The sequence below is a fragment of the Ailuropoda melanoleuca genome, chromosome 16 (genome assembly GCF_002007445.2).
Source record: "Ailuropoda melanoleuca isolate Jingjing chromosome 16, ASM200744v2, whole genome shotgun sequence".
In the NCBI taxonomy this organism is placed as follows: domain Eukaryota; kingdom Metazoa; phylum Chordata; class Mammalia; order Carnivora; family Ursidae; genus Ailuropoda; species Ailuropoda melanoleuca.
Window position 1 is genome coordinate 12,178,621 of NC_048233.1, and position 17,781 is coordinate 12,196,401.

At 48.3% G+C, this 17,781-nt stretch overlaps 1 protein-coding gene across 1 annotated transcript; it reads left to right on the forward strand.

Annotated features, from left to right (window-relative positions):
- Window positions 1-1,386: 1,386 nt before the first annotated feature.
- GPRC5A (G protein-coupled receptor class C group 5 member A) lies at window positions 1,387-13,568 on the forward strand. The gene is given in 5 exon segments (XM_034645758.1): window positions 1,387-1,693; window positions 6,063-6,590; window positions 6,592-6,989; window positions 9,222-9,280; window positions 9,586-13,568. Coding segments are annotated over 5 exon segments (1,374 nt in total). The 5' UTR covers window positions 1,387-1,397; the 3' UTR covers window positions 9,679-13,568.
- The last annotated feature ends 4,213 nt before the right edge of the window (window positions 13,569-17,781 follow it).

A 17,781-nucleotide genomic window follows, 5' to 3' on the forward strand; every position in this document is an offset into this window, starting at 1 on the left:
CCCATTTCTGAGGGCGGGTCCCTCTTACCAGACAAAGAGCTCTATGGTGTAACTTTGGGGTTAGAATTCTGGTTTGAACCCTGGCCCTGCCATTTCCTAGCTGTATGTCGTGGCTGAGTCAGCTGACTTGTGCCTCGGTTGCTGCAGGTGGAGGACAAGGATGAGGATGACATGAGCTCCAGCGTAAGGGACTTGTGACGGTTAGGAGGGCAGGGCCATAGAAGCATGCCCGATCTTTGCCAAGAGTGAGGGAGGGAGTCTTGAGACTTTCTGTCTCATTCAGAGCAGTCCAAGAGCAAATTGCTTCTTCCAGCCCCGGTTCGGTCTTTGTAGGAGCTAGTCCTTTCTTGGCTGGACCCTAAGTCTCTCTGCCCTTGACTTTGCTTACAAATGATGGCCAAAGAACCCCCGGGGTCGCATTCCATTTTCTCATTCTTGCTCCAGCCCTTACATCCTTCTCCAAGGCTATTTCTCTAGCTCCTGGCAGTTCATATTCCCACATGCCGATTGTTTCCCTTTTCCCCTCAAACCTCACTTTCTAGAAGCCCTTGTAAGCTTCTCAGAACCCTGTCCTTTCCCCTAGCCACCTTCCCTGTCTCTTTTCCTCATCTGGGCCACTCCCTGGGCGACACAGGGCCTTCTCTGTACAGAGCTGCTTGTTAATGAGCCCGGTGAGTGTTATTTTCCTCCGACCAAATTCAAAGTGCTTAGAACATTTTAGACCCATTGCACAATGCCTGTCATGCTGGGGGCAGAGGTGGAGGAGGGCTACCAGAGGTGAAGTAAGGATAATTCCCAAAAAATTAGTCACTCAGATAAAAACTTATTTACTAAGAAAAATTTTAGAAAGACGTTTGTCAAAGAACTGGGAAATATGAACCCTAACTGGATATTTGATATTACAGGGTTATTGTTGACTTTTGAAGTGCGGTTAAGTTCAAAAGGAGTTTTATGTTTTAGAGATACACACTGAGGTGTTTGTGCATAAAATGATATGATGTCTGGGGTTTGCTTAAAAATAATCTGGTGAGTGGGGTGGGGATGGTGATGAAGCAGAATTGGCCGTACATTGGTAATTTCTGAAACCAAGCGATGAGCCCATGGGCTTTCCGAGGATGCTTGAAAATGTCAGCATTTCTTTAAAAGCAGTGGGTTATTTAAAAGAATATTTTAATTTATTTAAGAGGGAGAGAGAGAGAGAGAGAGAGCAAGCAGGAGTGGAGGGGAGGAGCAGAGGGAGAAGCAGACTCCCCCACTGAGCAGGGAGCCCACGCGGGGCTTGATCCCAGGACCCCGAGATGATGACTGGAGCCAACACCCAACTGACTGAGCCACCCAGGCCCCCCTAAAAACAGTGTCCTAAGGCACTTCGGGGATTGTTTTCCCATCTCCCGTGTATGATTAGGGTGGGTGGTGGAGGTGAAATTGAGGGGAATCGGTTTTCTTCTCTCTCCACACCCGTGGCCCATTGCTCTCATCGGACCCTGGTCTGCGGATGCCAGGAGGCCCGGGACACAACCCCATCCTGCACAGCTGCCACCAGAAGGGAGCAGCCCAGGGGTTCAAGATGGGGGCGAGAGGTTCTCCCTCACTGTTCCTCTGGCCAGCACCACAACCATCCTTCAGGCAAGCACCTCATCTATCCGTGTCAAGACGTCAAGTCCTCAGGCCCAAAGCCCTTCCCTGTTGCCTGGTGAGGTGGTGATGCTGATGACTGCTTGTCCAGGGACAGTGCTACCTTGATGGGTGGGGAGGGAGCCGTGGGCAGGGAGGGACTGGGAGAGGGAAATACCTTTGCAACTGGACACCGCCCTTATGACGGATCTGAAAGGGGGTGAGGTGGGGAGGTGAAGGCCAGCAGGGAGGAAATGCGTCCAGCCTGGGTCCCTCCCTTCCCTGGGAAGCACTGTGCTTGCGTGGGGGGGGCTGGGGGCTTCTTCGTCTCCCATACTCCCAGCGCCCACAGTGAGCCCCCCCTGCACCTCTCTTCCCCCTACCACCACCAGAGTAGGGTGTTCATAGGCAAGACAAATCAGACTTTGGGGACGCGGGTTTCAGCGGATGCCTGCCCTCTTCCTCCCATTCCTCATTCTGCGCCGCCCTGAAGAGGTAGAACGTGACCTTTCTTCGCTCTGTGCTCTGCCTGCGGTAGGGGTGACGTGCGGTAGAATGCAGGGGACAGACCCCTGGAGACAAGGCCGTGGGCAGCCTGTGGCCGTAGCGGCAGATTCTGTCTGTCTGTCTGTCCCTTCTGCTACGCTAGGGCGCTTGTCTGTTTTCCCCTTTACCACCGACTCTCTACACTAGTGATGGGCATGTAGTGGTGCTCTGGAAGCCCTGGTTGCGTGAATTACTTGGACGATACAAAGTTACACTTGGCGAGCCAAATTTTGTGGAAAAGTGAGGAAGATAGATTGAAGCGACAAATTATTTGCTATTTATATTACTTATTTTATTCNGTCCCTTCTGCTACGCTAGGGCGCTTGTCTGTTTTCCCCTTTACCACCGACTCTCTACACTAGTGATGGGCACATAGTGGTGCTCTGGAAGCCCTGGTTGCGTGAATGACTTGGACGATACAAAGTTACGCTTGGCGAGCCAAATTTCGTGGAAAAGTGAGGAAGATAGATTGAAGCGACAAATTACTTCCTATTTATATTACTTGTTTTATTCTAACACACCACGCCTATAATATTCCAACATCTACATAATATTCATGTATATAAGTATGTTTTGTATTGCATGTATATATAATTATATATATATATATATACATAATTTTTTCCCTAATTGCCATCAGAATAAAACAATGCTAGGGTGATGACTACCTTATCTAACTGAAATGCAGATTTTGTATCTTTTTTTTTTAGGATTTATTTATTTACTTGAGAGAGGTGGGGGCGGGGCAGAGGGAGAGAATCTTTCAAGCAGACTCCATGCTGAGTGCGGATCCCAACCAACAGACAAGGGGGCTGGATCCCAGGACCCTGAGATCATGACCTGAGCCGAAACCACGAGTCAGATGCTTAACCGACTGTGTCGCCCAGGTGCCCCCAGACTTTGAATCTTTAAGGGAAGCAGACGTTTGAATTCTGTCCGCATTGAAGAAGCTCCTCCTTTGCCCTGGACAGTTAGTGAGCAATGGCTTGTCCCGTATTCCATTTTGCTGTGTCCCTGACTTGTGGTTGGATCTTGAAGACCTAAGATGGAAGAAGGAGAAACTGGTGTTCTTTTTCCCTTAGCTTGATCACAGCGTCCCCTAGAGCTGTGAAGGGCTGGAGAAATCTTGTCCATAAGCATGTCTGGACATGTGGTAAAGACATTCTGAGTTGTTTTTTCTGCTATAAGGAAAGAGGCAGGATGCAACAAATGTTTTGTACCCTTTCCTGCTTCCCGGTCCCAGCGGTTCCCCTTCTTTCCAATTCCTTTCTGCCGTCTGTCCCTATTTGGCCTTAGAAGAGGCCAGGATCTTTCAGTGGTGGTTTTCTGTGGAGGGGTTCTCAGTGAGCCTTCCCTTCCAATAACTGTGTCCCCTACTCCCTGCCCTGACCGTATTTCCCTTTTAGTCAGTTCAGAACTTTTCACTGTTGAGCGAGCAATCCTATCGGGAAAAGAAAATCTAAAGCCACTCCCCTCCCCCCAAAAATTCACACACAAATAGCATTTAACAAAACAAAAGGAATGGTGTCATAGAAACTGATAAACAGCCAGATAATCCAGGAAAAAAAAATCACAGTTTGTTGACAAACTGTTAAAACCTTAGCACTTCTGAATTTCAGTGCCTTACCTGACATTGACTTTGGACTTTGAGAACTGTGTATTTTAAGGAAATGTACAAACTCCTTCTCTCTTCTGATTTCCCAATTTATCTTCCCACCGTGCCCTGAATTCTTAGGAATCAGATTTTATGAGGTTTGGGACATCAGCTGGGTTTGAAATTGACATGGAGGTTGCGGGAGCAGAGAAGGAAGCAGATCTGGGAGATCAAGGAGAGATACATGGGAAGTATAGCCAGTCAATTATTTTTTTTAAAGATTTTATTTACTTATATATTTGAGAGACAGACAGTGAGAGAGAGAAGGGGCATGCACACTTGCCAGCTGGACTGGGAGGTGGGGGGTGCTGAGTGGGAGGGAGAGGAACAAGCAGATTCCAAGTTGAGCATAAAGCCCAACATGGTGCTAGATCTCAGGACCCCTGAGATTACCACCTGAGCCAAAATCAAGAGTCCACACTTAACCAACCGAGGACCCAGGGGCCCCCAGCCAGTCAATTCTGGTTGCCCTTGAGTGGGTGAGCAGATTACCTGCTTTGTGGATCATCTATCACCTGGGAGCCCCTAGCCTGTGTGGGGCTGAGCTAAGTGGAATCAAGACCATAAATAGAGCTGGTTTATGGGGCATCTGATGAGGGAGGAAAGGGGGAAGACGTAAGAGAAGGAGACAGAGAGAATGAGAATATCTCAGATTGCATTTAAGGCCAACTAGAACTCACTCGAGAGGTGACACCTGTTGTTAAGAGCATGGGTCCTAGAGCCAGAGAACTCAAGTTCAAATTCTGCTTCTGCCATTTCTTCACTGTATGATGTTCGGCAAGTAACTTGACTTGTTTCTGCCTCAGTTTTCTTATCTGTGATACAGGGCTAATATTTTTCACTTCCTAGAGTTGCTATGAAATTAAACTAATATATATGAAAGGTGATTGGAAGAGTTTCTGATCCAGAGTAAAAATGAGCGTTAGCTATTGGTAATACCTTTCATTGGATTATCCACTGTTTTTTGGTGCATCTTCCAGGACTTTCTCCTTACAGATAGTTAGTAAAGAAGTTGTTATGACAGAGAAGACTCTTTCCATCACTTTTTGGAATAAGGCTAGAGCCATCCTTACAAACCTTAAGGAGGGAAAAAGACCTGACATGTGACCACAGAGCTGAAGAAGAGGTTCCAGTGGTGGTGAAGCAGATGTTTGGCCTTCCACAGAGAAATCTAGACTTCAGATAACTTCTCTTATCCATGAAAGAATGGGATTCTTACAGGGGCGCCCGGGTGGCTCAGTTGGTTAAATGTCTGCCTTCAGCTCAGGTCATGATCCCGGGGTCCTAGGATCGAGCCGCATATTGGGCTCCCTGCTCAGTGGGGAGTCTGCTTCTCCCTCTGCCCCTCCCCGCCCCATGCATGTGTGTGCATGCACACTCTCTCCCCAATAAATAAATAAAATCTTTTAAAAAGATTTTAAAAATAGGGGTGCCTGGGTGGCTCAATCATTGGGCGTCTGCCTTCAGCTCAGGGTGTGATCCTGGCGTTCTGGGGTCAAGCCCCACATTGGGCTCCTCTGCTGGGAGCCTGCTTCTTCTTCTCCCACTCCCCCTGCTTGTGTTCCCTCTCTTGCAGGCTGTCTCTCTCTCTCTCTCTGTCAAATAAATAAAATCTTAAAANGTGATCCTGGCGTTCTGGGGTCAAGCCCCACATTGGGCTCCTCCGCTGGGAGCCTGCTTCTTCTTCTCCCGCTCCCCCTGCTTGTGTTCCCTCTCTTGCAGGCTGTCTCTCTCTCTCTCTGTCAAATAAATAAAATCTTAAAAAAATAAATAAAATAAAATAAAAAGATTTTAAAAATAAAAATAAAACCTAAGAAAGAATGGGATGCTTACAAATGTCTGAAACTGAGGCAAAGGTGGAAAAAACCTTGAGACTGATGATTAAAGTTTAAGCTTAGAGATTTCCGTGTTCATGAATTTGCAAAATACTAGCCCAAAATATCAGGAACCCTGGCAAGTTATTTTTTGAAATGAGACCCCGGAAGCCCTCAACAGAGCACTGAGTTGTCTGGCATCAGGGTACACATTAGTGCAGCTTAATTGTGGAGAGATTTGGTTTTTCCTTCAATCAGTCTTTAGAATTTGCCACAAGCGGTGGAGAAAAGTTAGTAGCTTTACCTAATGTAGCAAGTTCAGGGGCAATACCCTGGCCCAACACACACAAGTTTTTCCTCATCTTTCTGTGTCCCTGTGCCTGAGTTTGTTAGGAGACTCACCTCTCCCTCGCCCCCACTTTGCTTTTACGCAGGACCAGAATGGCCACAACACACCCTAGTGGTTGCCGCTCGAGCTTGGACGCCAGGTACCACAGGCTGTGTGATACCACTGAAATTTGGGGCATTGTCCTAGAAGCAGTGGCCGCAGCTGGAGCTGTGACCTCGGTGGCCTTCATGTTCGCTCTCCTGATCCTCATCTGCAAGGTGCAAGACTCCAACAGGCGAAAAGTGCTCCCGACCCAGTTCCTCTTCCTCCTGGGTGTTCTGGGGATCTTTGGCCTTACCTTCGCCTTCATCATTAAACTTGATGGCAGCACAGGGCCCACCCGCTTCTTCCTCTTTGGCGTCCTCTTCTCCCTCTGTTTCTCCTGCCTCCTGGCTCATGTTTTCAACCTGACGAAGCTGGTGCACGGGAGGAAGCCCCTGTCCTTGCTGGTGATGCTGAGCCTGGCCGTGGGCCTCAGCCTGGTGCAGGACATCATTGCTGCTGAGTACCTCATCCTTACCATGAACAGGACCAACGTCGACATCTTCTCTAAGCTGTCTGCCTCTCGGCGCAATAGACTTTGTCATGTTGCTCATCTATGTCTTCTTCTTGATGGCGCTGACCTTCCACATGTCCTGCTTCCTCTTCTGTGGATCCTTCAGTGGCTGGAAGAGACACGGGGTCCACATCTTCCTCACCATGCTTCTCTCCATTGCCATCTGGGTGGCATGGATCACCCTGCTCCTGATTTCTCCCTTTGGCCCCACGTGGGATGATACCATCCTCAGCTCAGCCTTGGTTGCCAATGGCTGGGTTTTCCTCTTGGCTTACATCGCCCCTGAGTTCCGGCTGCTCACAAAGCAACGGAACCCCATGGATTACCCCGTAGAGGATACATTTTGTAAACCTCAACTCATGAAGCAGAGCTATGGTGTGGAGAACAGAGCCTACTCTCAAGAAGAAATCACCCAAGGTACAGAGCATGTGAGAATCCCTTGTAGAAAGAGGGAGGAGAATCATAGGAGACTATAGCTGTAAGGAACTCAGGAAGATCCAGGTCATACTCCTGACAGAATAGATAAGGTCCCCAAGGCTCAAAATCATCCAGCTAATTAGAGTTCTGATAGAACTGGAAGCCAGCCTCTGGAGTCTTAATCTAGTACTTTCTACACAATACGCCGTAGGTTTCTCTGAGTCAAAATAAGATGGAGCAAAGGAATGACTGAAAAACTCTAGAGACAAGTAGGTGAGATTGTGTTCTTTATAAAAGAGAACTAGGTATTCCTTCCAGAAATGTGGAGCCTTTATAGATTTGAATATGGAAAGCCAAACCATGATTTCTCGCTGTGGTCACAGAGCACAGAGGAAGGAGAATGCCCTTTTATCATAAACCAGCAGGGATCTCCATAAAGTTACTGGGGATTCTGATTTATCCTGAAGATCCACATGCCTCTGGGCCCATGGGAGGGAAGAGATTGTGTCTGACATAAAAAAGTCAAATGATTTTGCTCTTGCCTGAAGTTGTGAGTAGCCAGGTGTTATGTTGTTCACACACACACACACACACACACACACGGCTAAACTGATAGCTAGAGACTGTCCTTGCCCCAGGGAATCTGGTCATTGGTTTCTGGGGCTTACATTGATCTCTGGGCCTAATCAAGGAGGGGGATGGGTTTGGGACAGGAGTGAGGGACCTCCAAGGCGAGATTCATAGCTTCAGCTAACAATTTTCTCTGCCCTTGAAGCCGGAGGTGAAAGGTTCCTCATGCTTCTCGCAGCAGCTGTGGTTCCTCTCCTGGGCACTTGGAAGCCTGAAGGGAAGCAGGGACGGCTGGAGGGGATATTTTAGCACCATTGTCCATTCTCATGCCTTTACTCTGTCACCACGCTCCTGGACTCCCTGTTTTCATTCCCTAACTATAATTCCTCCATTTCATCCTTCTTTCCATCCATTTTATGGACAACTGTCACCTTCGTCTCCCTAAAATACTTCTCCGACTGCCGTATTTTCCTGCTCACATACCTCACATACCTCACATACCTCACATACCTCACTGGCTCCCCAGTACCCAACAACCATGGAAGCCGTGGTCTGAATCCAAACAAACCAAGTCACTACGTTTCCCTGCCTGTGTGTCCAGGCTCCAGGCATGTCCTCCTCCCTGCCCTCGTCCTTTTCCAGAGTCACACGTTCCCTAGTCTCTCATTATTCACTCTGCCCGCAAGCTGTAGAACTTTGAAATGCTCTTATCAGAGTGTGTCTCATCCCATAGCTATTTGTATAGCTGTCATATATCCCTTGCTCGTAAGTGTCAGCCTCATGCCAGGAATCATTCTAGTTAATCTTTAGATATTTTAAAAAAAGATTTTATTTGCTTATTTGAGAGATTGAGAGAGAGAGAGAGAGAGACAGAGATAGCAAGAGAGAGCAGGAGCAGGGAGGAGAGGGAGAAGCAGGTTCCCCACTGAGCAGGGAGCCTGACATGGGGCTCGATCCCAGGACCCCGGGATCATGACCTGAGCTGAAGGCAGACACGTAACTGACTGAGCCACCCAGGCACCCCTAATCTTTAGATTTTCCACAGTATCTTATATAGGGAAAGTGTCTGAGGAGTGTGTGAAATAAACTGAACAGGTACATTTGATGGGAAATAAATGGATTGTTTTAATTGTATTCATGATGATTGTATGCATTTGCTCTTTTGTTCCAGAATTTAAATCCCTCTAATTCCCAAAATACACAGAAAACAATTGCTCATAAGTTCTGCCCCCTCCCAAAGAAAGTAAAAAGAAAAAAACATTCTTTTTCCGTGTGGGCAGTTAAGGAAGTGGTTAAATCCTCAGTGAGATTCACTCTAGGTAACACCTTCTAGCCAGATCTATATCTGAAAAGGCTGGTTTCAAATGTGCTTTTGAAGTGGACCTGGGATGAGGTGTGCTGCCAGGGACGTTTTCTGGAAAGGTGCTTCCCTAGTGATCCTCTCTTGGTACTTACTCATTTATTCCTCCAGTATGGTGCTTCCTTCGTGCCTGGCCCCTGGGCCTGCGACAGTCTCCCCCTCCATGAAGCTCGTGTTCTATTGGGGAGACAGACAGACAGCAGGACATGCTTTGATAGTTGACTGAATCCGGGTGAGCGCAGGCTGGAACAGGAAGTAGGTGGGGCCCCAATGCTGTAACCCCTCTTCTCCCTCTGTTTCAGGTCTGGAAGAGCTAGGTGATACGCTCTATGCTCCTTACTCCACCCATTTTCAGCTGCAGGTAAATGGTTTCTTTCTCCTTTTTTGTCACTGGCATTAACTCCCCAGGAATGTTTGTCCTCCGGGAACACAGTATGCAGCCATTCTGAGGGCCCCTCAGTGGCCACCTGGGAAGGACAATGTGTCTCCTTTCCTGTGATCTGCCTCTGGGTTAGCATGGGAGACTGGAGAGCAGGGCACAGGGAGGGGGGTTCAGGGGGAGGGATGGGAGAAGGGGAGAAAGTTAAGGTTCCTGCCCAGGTCAGAGCTCTGTTGAAATATCCAGGAAGTGAAGTGGACTTAACAATATGGCTGCTTCCTTTTCAGAATCGGACCTGCCAGAAGGATTTCTCCATTCCACGGGCCCAGACTCGGACTAGCCCTTACAATGACTATGAAGGAAGGAAAGTTGGCAGTTAGCCGTTCTGCAGTGTGGGACAAACACAGCAAGTCAGCCAACCAGTGGGGAGTTCAGAGGGATGTGGGCTAAATCCCGAGGTGCCCAAGGAAACTGTACAAAACCTTTCGGGAAGAACTTGCGTTCCCTTCTGGAGTTGCTGAGGGGCTAACAAAGACTCCAGGGCCTAACACTCTAGTGTTTTCCTTTGTCCCGGGCTTAGGATACTTCTTTTAAGTGGGAGGGAGTCTCTGGCAACCCAGGGTGTGCCCATTACTCTGCCCAGTCATTTCACAAGTGACTAAACTCTGGTCATCTGACAGCTTCCCGGCTCAGTGAGCTTCAGGAGCCCACACTTCTCACTCAAGGCTGGTTTTGTGAGGATGGCTGGGCCCAGAGCAGAACTGCAAACCTGAGCAGGAAAGCCCAGGCTTGTCCCTGCCGAAATCTACACTGGAAGGCAACTGACTGGCACCCTGCCATCTTGCCTGGGCAGGAGAGGCTAAAGGTCACCCCAAATGTACTTGTCTCTATGGCGCTAACACGGGGCCCCTGTGGGTCCCCAGCACCAATTCACTGGTCACCATTCCCAAACTTGGTGTCCATCCCCGGACATAGGCTCCCCTGCAGGCTTTCCCAGAACTTCCTCTTCTGTATCTCATGGGCAGGCACAAGCCCGATTTCTGCTTGCTAGGAGAATTCGTGCACTGTTCCTGCTCTAAAGTCCGGGCACTGATTATTCTGTCATCCCCTTGCTCCTCAGCTTCTGTAAATAGCTTCGCACTGTGCTCACCACCTGTGTTCTGTAAGTGGGCATTGTCTACAAATGGGGAGTCTTCCTCGTATAATAAGTTATTCAACGCTCCTCGCTTGGAGACGCAATAAAGATGTGGTGGTAAGTCTTTCATCGTGGCAGAGGGGTGTGCATTGGACCTGGAGGAGAGACAGTGGACTCTAGTCTTCATGTGGAGCTGAAGACCCAGAGCTGAAGTTCAAGGTTCAATTCCACTGGGTGTGCACTTGACCCTTCTCCATGATGCGTTTCTCCTTCTCCTCCCTACGTCTAAGACAGGTGTGTTTTCCCCACTTGCTGAGGTGAGTGGCAAGGGTGACAGGAGCCAAGAACGGTCACTGATCCTGAGGTTTTGTGGCAGGAAGGCAGAGGAGTGGCAACCTTGGAATGGGGTTTGGCAGGCCAGGAAGGACAGGGAGAAGACCTCAAAGCCAGCTTCACAATTCACCGTTTAATTGTAGGAGGGAATAATACATTCAGATCCCTATTTGACAGAATTGGTTCATAATATCCCTTGGAAAAGACATGGTACCTAACAATTACTATTTACTTAATCCCAGAAACAGCTCTGTGGGGGAAGGGCCATAGGAAACACTTTTTGGTGAAGGAAAAAAAAAATCTCCGTGTACAGAAACTGGATGACATTTAATAACTTGTAGCTGAATTAGGGGGTTACCTCCTAAGAGCCTGATGCTCTGGTTTTCATCAAAAGGCAAACCTGGTGTGGGAAGAGGGTTGAGGTGAGGTTGGAGGTGAACTGATGACACTCTGAACTAAGGATATTTACGTTCCACAAAGATTTGGTAGATTGTTTCTCACACGGCTTTGCACTAATATTAGCCTAGTTTTGTATTGAAAAGGGGGGAATTATGAATCATGATTTGGATCCTTCTAGACCATTCTAGTCTCTCTTAAGAGGCCATAACCCAGTGAGGTTGTTGTGAGGAGAACACAATATATTTTCATGTCTATTATCTGTCACAGTGTAGGTACTCAAGAAATACATATTCCCTCCCCTTTTTTTCCTCCTCTGGTCTTTTCACCTATTAACCAAGCAAAGGGGGCTGAGTGAAAGGTAAAGCCACAGATGACCCAGGATCTGCTTTCTTGTTCAAGAAGAGGATCAGCCAGGCCTCTGTAGCCCCACGTCAACCTCTTTTAAAACAGGAGAAAACATGGGAATGGCAACCATCGCTGGCTTCTCTCCTAATAAATACAGCACTGGGGCAAGTAGGCCATCCCCTCACTGAATTCTTTTTCTTGCCAGGAGGTAGATAAACGCTCCCCATTCAAGCAGCCCCTGTCATCCCCTGTAGTTGCTACCCTGTCTTCAGGTCTTACGCATTCAGGGCATAATTAAACTCTTCTGTTAAAATAGGGACATTGCAGGGACTGGAAGTGCTGGCATCTGACGATGGCTAGGACACTGGAGAAGAGGGTTTCAAAGACTTCCTGTAGGTCTCCCTGGCCCCTGGGCTGAAATAGAATGTGCAAATTTAGCCCAGCTTGGTCCTTGAGCGACACCCGTTGATTGATGCCTGGGAACCAAAAGGCCATCTCTTTTGGACTAAATGGGTGATAATGAAATGGAGTCAACCATCTTCCTCTCATCTTTCACTGTCAGGTGGGAACTAGCCTGTGTCTCCTCTCTGCTTCTCCCTTCCGGCTGAGGCCGGTCCGCAGCCGCCATACGCCAGGCGTCCACTTGGTGGCGGTAAAACCTCAGGGATGGCCCTCGGGCCGCCGCGCCTCCGCAAAGCCCACCTCTTTAACAGCCGCCTCCCTTGAAGGGTGCGGAGGCTCAACTGCAGGCATTCCAGGGGCTTCAGGCACATGCATCTCATTTTAAAAGGCTCATATGCTCCCGCTGTTCGCGCTCCCTGCCACCGTCCTTAGAGGGCCCATCTCCCGTGCCAGGCTTCCACGGCCCGCTGTCTCATTCTTGTGAAACCCTCCAAGGTGTTTGCAGCCCATTTGCTTGCCGTCCGGCATCTTTGCAGACAAACGGTCTCATACGCTGTTGTTAATTAATGTCGACGAGTATTTATGTGGCGAGAACACTGGCTTTCTGTCAGGAAAAGTGTGCCCAAACAAAGAGTACAGCCTGGGCCTGGACATGCAGCGGTAAAATATCCGCCCCCTCCACCCCTCACCCTGGGCATGCTGGATTTCCTTTCCTTCATTCTAGACCTGTCGTTACTGCTGAGAACTGACCTGTGCTCCGCTGCTCTCTTCCTTCCTGGCCGCTTCCTTCTCTAGCTATCAGGGTTTGCAGGTTTGCCTCCGCTCCCAGCCCCAATCTGAAACGTGGGATTATTTCAGAACGGGAGGCGGAGGGGTCAGAAAAAATCCTTCTCGAGAGTCCGGGACTGCTGAGATCCGGAATCTGGGCCATTGGCCTCAGGGTTGTAGACAGTCGGCTTTTGCACATTCTGGGGTCCAATCTGTGGTCATCTTCTGGAATCCCTTCCACCCAGGGCCGGCGATGCTTTGCCCGCCTTGGGTGTGCAGACGGCTATCTGTGGCCGTGTATCAGTGCCCCACTCTCATTTCCGCAACCTCCAGATTGCTAGAACGTTCTTAATCCTTCAGAATGGAACACTCCAGTGCCTAAAATGTTGGCGTTTGTTTCAGAACAACTTTGGTTGGTGCCTCGTGGCCTTCATTTTACAGAGGAAAGTGCTCAGGCCTAATGGAGTTAATGTAACCGGGGCCAAACTTCTGGTTCTGTCTACTGCCAACACTTGTGTGGTCAGTTTTCAACCGTTTTTCCCCCCAAAGTGGATGTTTGAGTAAAGAATCAAATAAAATGTCCATGGTCTATATTTTAAGCTTTCCTCTTATTTTCCTTTGCACCCCCCCATTGCCTTTTCTTCCCCTGATCTCCTCTCTAGTCATCCTCTTTCCCTCCTGCATGTAAGCTGTGGCGAGAAGGGTGGGGTGATGATGGGCATATTGTGGTTAACCCCAGGTCACACTCCCACGACCCCCAAGCCAAATGAACATTTGCCTCTTGGGAAAGTAGACTGTCAAAGGAGGAATTGTAAGACAAGGCAGAATTCTAAAAAAATAATAAAAAATAAAAAGAGGGGCACCTGGGGGGCTCAGTTGGTTAAGCATCTGACTCTTGATTTCAGCTCCGGTCATGATCTTGGGGTCGTGGGATTGAGCTCCACGTCAGCTCCATAGTGAGTGTGGAGTCTGCTTGGGATTAGCTCACTCTCCCTCTCCCTCTGCCCTTCCCCTTCTCTTTAAAAAAAAAAAAAAGAAAGAAAGAAAGAAAGAAAGAAAGAAAGAAAGAAAGAAAGAAAGAAAAGGCAGAGTTGCTTCATTTTCCCTGCGAGTATGATAATCCTTCAACCTCCCTGACTCCCAAAACCCATACCGGGCACCTCCCAGTCTCCTTCCGTGTATGGAGTTATCGCTCCCCTCAGGGGGTTTTGCCGCAGCAGCCCTCGGCTCTCTTGGTCTCTCTGTCGTTCCTGAGGGCAGATTTCGGAGGCAGTCCTTTAAAAACCTTTGCAAGTAACCCTTCTATTGTCGAGACCTGAGCCACGTGTCTCAAGCACCAGATCCAAACAGGATATTCAACAGAGAAGAAGGGGACCCTTGAATGGATTGGGTTACCACATGTGCAACGCCAAACAGTCTGGTCCCAGCTGCTTCTTGTCCAGGCTGCCTTCCCTATTCTGATCTATTAATCCTGCTGGATTTTTATCAACTCAAAAAATAAACAAACAAACAAAAAAACTCTGGCAAGCCCGTGTACTTACATCCTGAACTCTGGGGCAATGTGGTGGGGGTCAGCACCTTGCCCAGTGATTGCATAAAACTAGCACCTCTCTCTAAGAAGGAATAATTCTGGATCAACTTTTTTGCCCGCAAGAAATTGAAATAGAAAAAGCATATATTGACTTTGGCATGATATCTTTATGAACAAGATGGGAAAAGGCAGGGGTAATGGTAATAAAGTTAGGTGGAGTCCGAAGTCAGACATTCCAGAAGATCTGATCATTTTAGAGATAGAAGTCTCTAGTGGTTTCCCACGGGGCTCTGTCTTTGGCTCTGTTTGGTAACACTTTAATCAACCACTTGGATAAAAATAAAGCATATTTAATCAAGTTTTGCACATGACACATCAGGAAAGACTGAATAATAAAACAGGAGTGCAACTGTATTGCAAAGGACTGGGATCAAGATCCCACACCAGGAATTTACTTTAACAGACGTAAATGTATTCAGACCCCAAAATAAACGACATAAATATTGTTTGGAAAGGCTTGGTTTGACAGCAGTTTTCAGGAAAAAGAGCTGGTAGTTTTCGGTGTCTACAAGACTGACAGCGCCCCGTGATGTGGCTCGGTAGGGCAGAGAGCCAAGGCCCTCGTAGGCAGCGCTGATGAAATGGTGAGACCTGGGTCAGGGTGGGTGCTGTTCCCACCGAATCGGGGGCACGTTCTACCACATCGGAATATTAAATCCATTTTTAGGCATCTCACTGTGATGGAGGTGCTTCGAACAGGGGAGCTCTTTCTAGAATTCCCTGATACGCAGCAGGGTTGATGGAATGGAGACGCTTCACCTGGAGAGGGCAAGACTGTGCAGGGCACATTATCATCACGAGGAACATTTGTTTTGTGCTTACTCTGTGCCAGCTTCCCTTTTAAGGGCTCTATTTGTACAATATCACTTGCTACTTATAAAAACCTTACAAGTTATGATTATGACCTCTCTTTTGCTTAATACCTTCAGACATGCAAGCGCTGAGGTGACACAGCTACCAAGTGATAGGGCTGGAGGGTCAAAGCCACGAGGGCTGCCTCGGGATCTCTTACACGTAACCCCATGCTTCCTCTCAGCCGCCTTTAATTATCACAGCCTAAGAGGTGGCTCAGCCGTTAGAAATTTCGGGAAGGAAGATCCCAGAAGAGCTTCCTGCAAAGTGGTGGGTCATCTCCTGCTGGAGGTGTTCGAGCTCAATGATGCTCTCTTGAGGACGATGTGGGGAATCCTGGGTTAGGAGTCAGCCGGACTCGATGAGCTCCAAGGAGTTTTGGAACTCTCAGGGCTCTGGACTTCTCACTTGCTGTGTTGGTCTTGATATCGGCTTCTAAGAACCGTGGAGGTGTTATCAGTTTTACGGTACAGTTTTCTCCTCCCACACCTGCAACCCAAATCCCTCCCTTAGCCCTCAGGTGAAAATGGAAACGCTCTTCATTGTTTGGACACACCCTGACCTGTTGGTGTGTTTTTCTTGGTTGTCATAATCCATCCCCTGGCTGTAGTTTTATTTTACAAAACAATTCCTCACAGCCTTGCTTGGGACTGGAGAGTGCCGTGAGAAGACCTCGTGTGCTACCGTTTGTTACACTTTGTTGGGAGATAATGATCGTGGGGACTCCTCTGCAAAGACACGTGAGTTTAACAGAAACTTAGTGTGCGGCCCCTGCCTCAGATACGTGCAGCCAATGCCTGAAATATTGCCCAAGTGAGCTCTTCACACAAAAGCTACCATTTTTTGAAGTACTGCGAAACAGGTCCATGTTGTTCTTTGAGGGTGATTCATTGCATAAGAAAGAAGCTCATGGTTTGTGTGGCTCAGCAAAATCAAAAACGTTTGTGGGTTGTGTTTGCGGAGCCTGAGCTTAGACATCTGAGTCATAAGCGCATGAACTCTGTGAACACTTGGGAACCAGGGAGCGGGTCAGAGGGGGTATCTGACTGTAATTAAGTAGCAGTGGGAAAGGGAGGAGGACAAGGCTGAGTTGGGAAGAAAACATGGGGGTGTCCTGAGCGGGGAGGGAAAGAAGGCTGATAGGTAGGAGGGAAGGTTAGAAAATCAGGCGCTGGCCAAATAATGAAGAAACAAGCATCACGAGGTGAAATGAAAGATGAGGCCTCAAGAATCAGAAATTCGGGAAAACATGAAGTTAAAATTCCCAGAGTGTCATCAACTTTCTGTGCAATTGGGCAACCTCATCACAGAACCTCTTAGTTAGAGAGGCTATTTTTGCCTCGAAGGTCCCAGAAGGCCCTATGTGATGAAAGAGGGGGATGATGTGAGAGCAAGCAGCCTCCAAAAGGCACAGACCCTGGCGTGTGCCAGTGGTTCTTTTGATGACATTGACCAACCCCCCTCGCATCACCCCCTTCAAAGGCACTGGCTGGGTCTTCTGTCCCTTCCTTTTCCTGACACACCTGGTAGCTGTGACATACCGAATTGGAACCTGAATATTTTGCCCAGGTGTCTGGAGTGTGTGTGTATGTGTGTGCACGCATGGACATGTGTGTTGCATTTTATTTTAAGAGGAAACGAGAATAGGAAGAAAGATAGTTTTTTTTTTATCAATTCTGCATAAAGGATACGTGAAGTGTTTACCGTCTCCAAATATCTCTCCCAGCAGTGAGAGTCTCTGACGTCCCTAGTACGTGTGTGGGGTTCCGCTGGCACGTGCACCTGTGTGTTCATCTGCACACGCACACGCAGCACATCTGCACATGTATTCATAGACCAGAGTGCGTTGTCAGGTACAGAGTCCTTTCCACAGTGAGAGGAAACCGTTATCCTTCATGCTACTCACTCTATGTATGCATACATACTATGGTGCCAATGAAAAATAATTTCCACTCACATCAGTTCACAAAACAAAAATTGTTGATGGTGAATCAGAGAAGGGAGGCATGCCACCAGCTATCCCTTCCCTAGGGCTCAGGACCCCCCCCCCCCCCACCTAGCTTTCCACGACCTTTCCCATGTGCCCTTAGGGCATGTCACAATCAAATAGCATTACCTCGCTTTCTGCAGCTTCCCAGATCCTGCTTCTCTCAACATATCTCTTCTGCCAGGCATGCCTTCCAGTCTGAAAGACCTTCCTATACATAGCGAAGAAATTTGAGGAGGTAACCTATATACCTAGTTGAGGTTAATCCCAGGCAGGTTTTCACGAGGCTGTTGGGTTGGGCCTGAACCCTGAAGCAGGGACTCTCAAACACTTACTTATTGGGACACTTAGAAAGTGACACGAATATTTAAAATGGATGGGGGTAAACGAGGGGTAAATGGATGCTGCTGCTCACTGCCAGACATAGCCAGTCTGGGGCTCTGTTCACCTCAAACCCTGCCTGGCTCCCCCCGCCCTGCCATGTCTAGGGAATCAACATTTCACCATCCTGTAATGGACTCATTGCCTCTCTCCTGTCTGGTTTGCCAGTCCTTCTTCGGTTTGATCCTGCAAGTTAGAGTTCTGAATGGTTTCAATCATTCCCTTCAGAGACAAGTTTTTCCTAAAGTCCTTCCCTTGAGGGGCTAAGCTCTACATGCCTCCTACTGGGG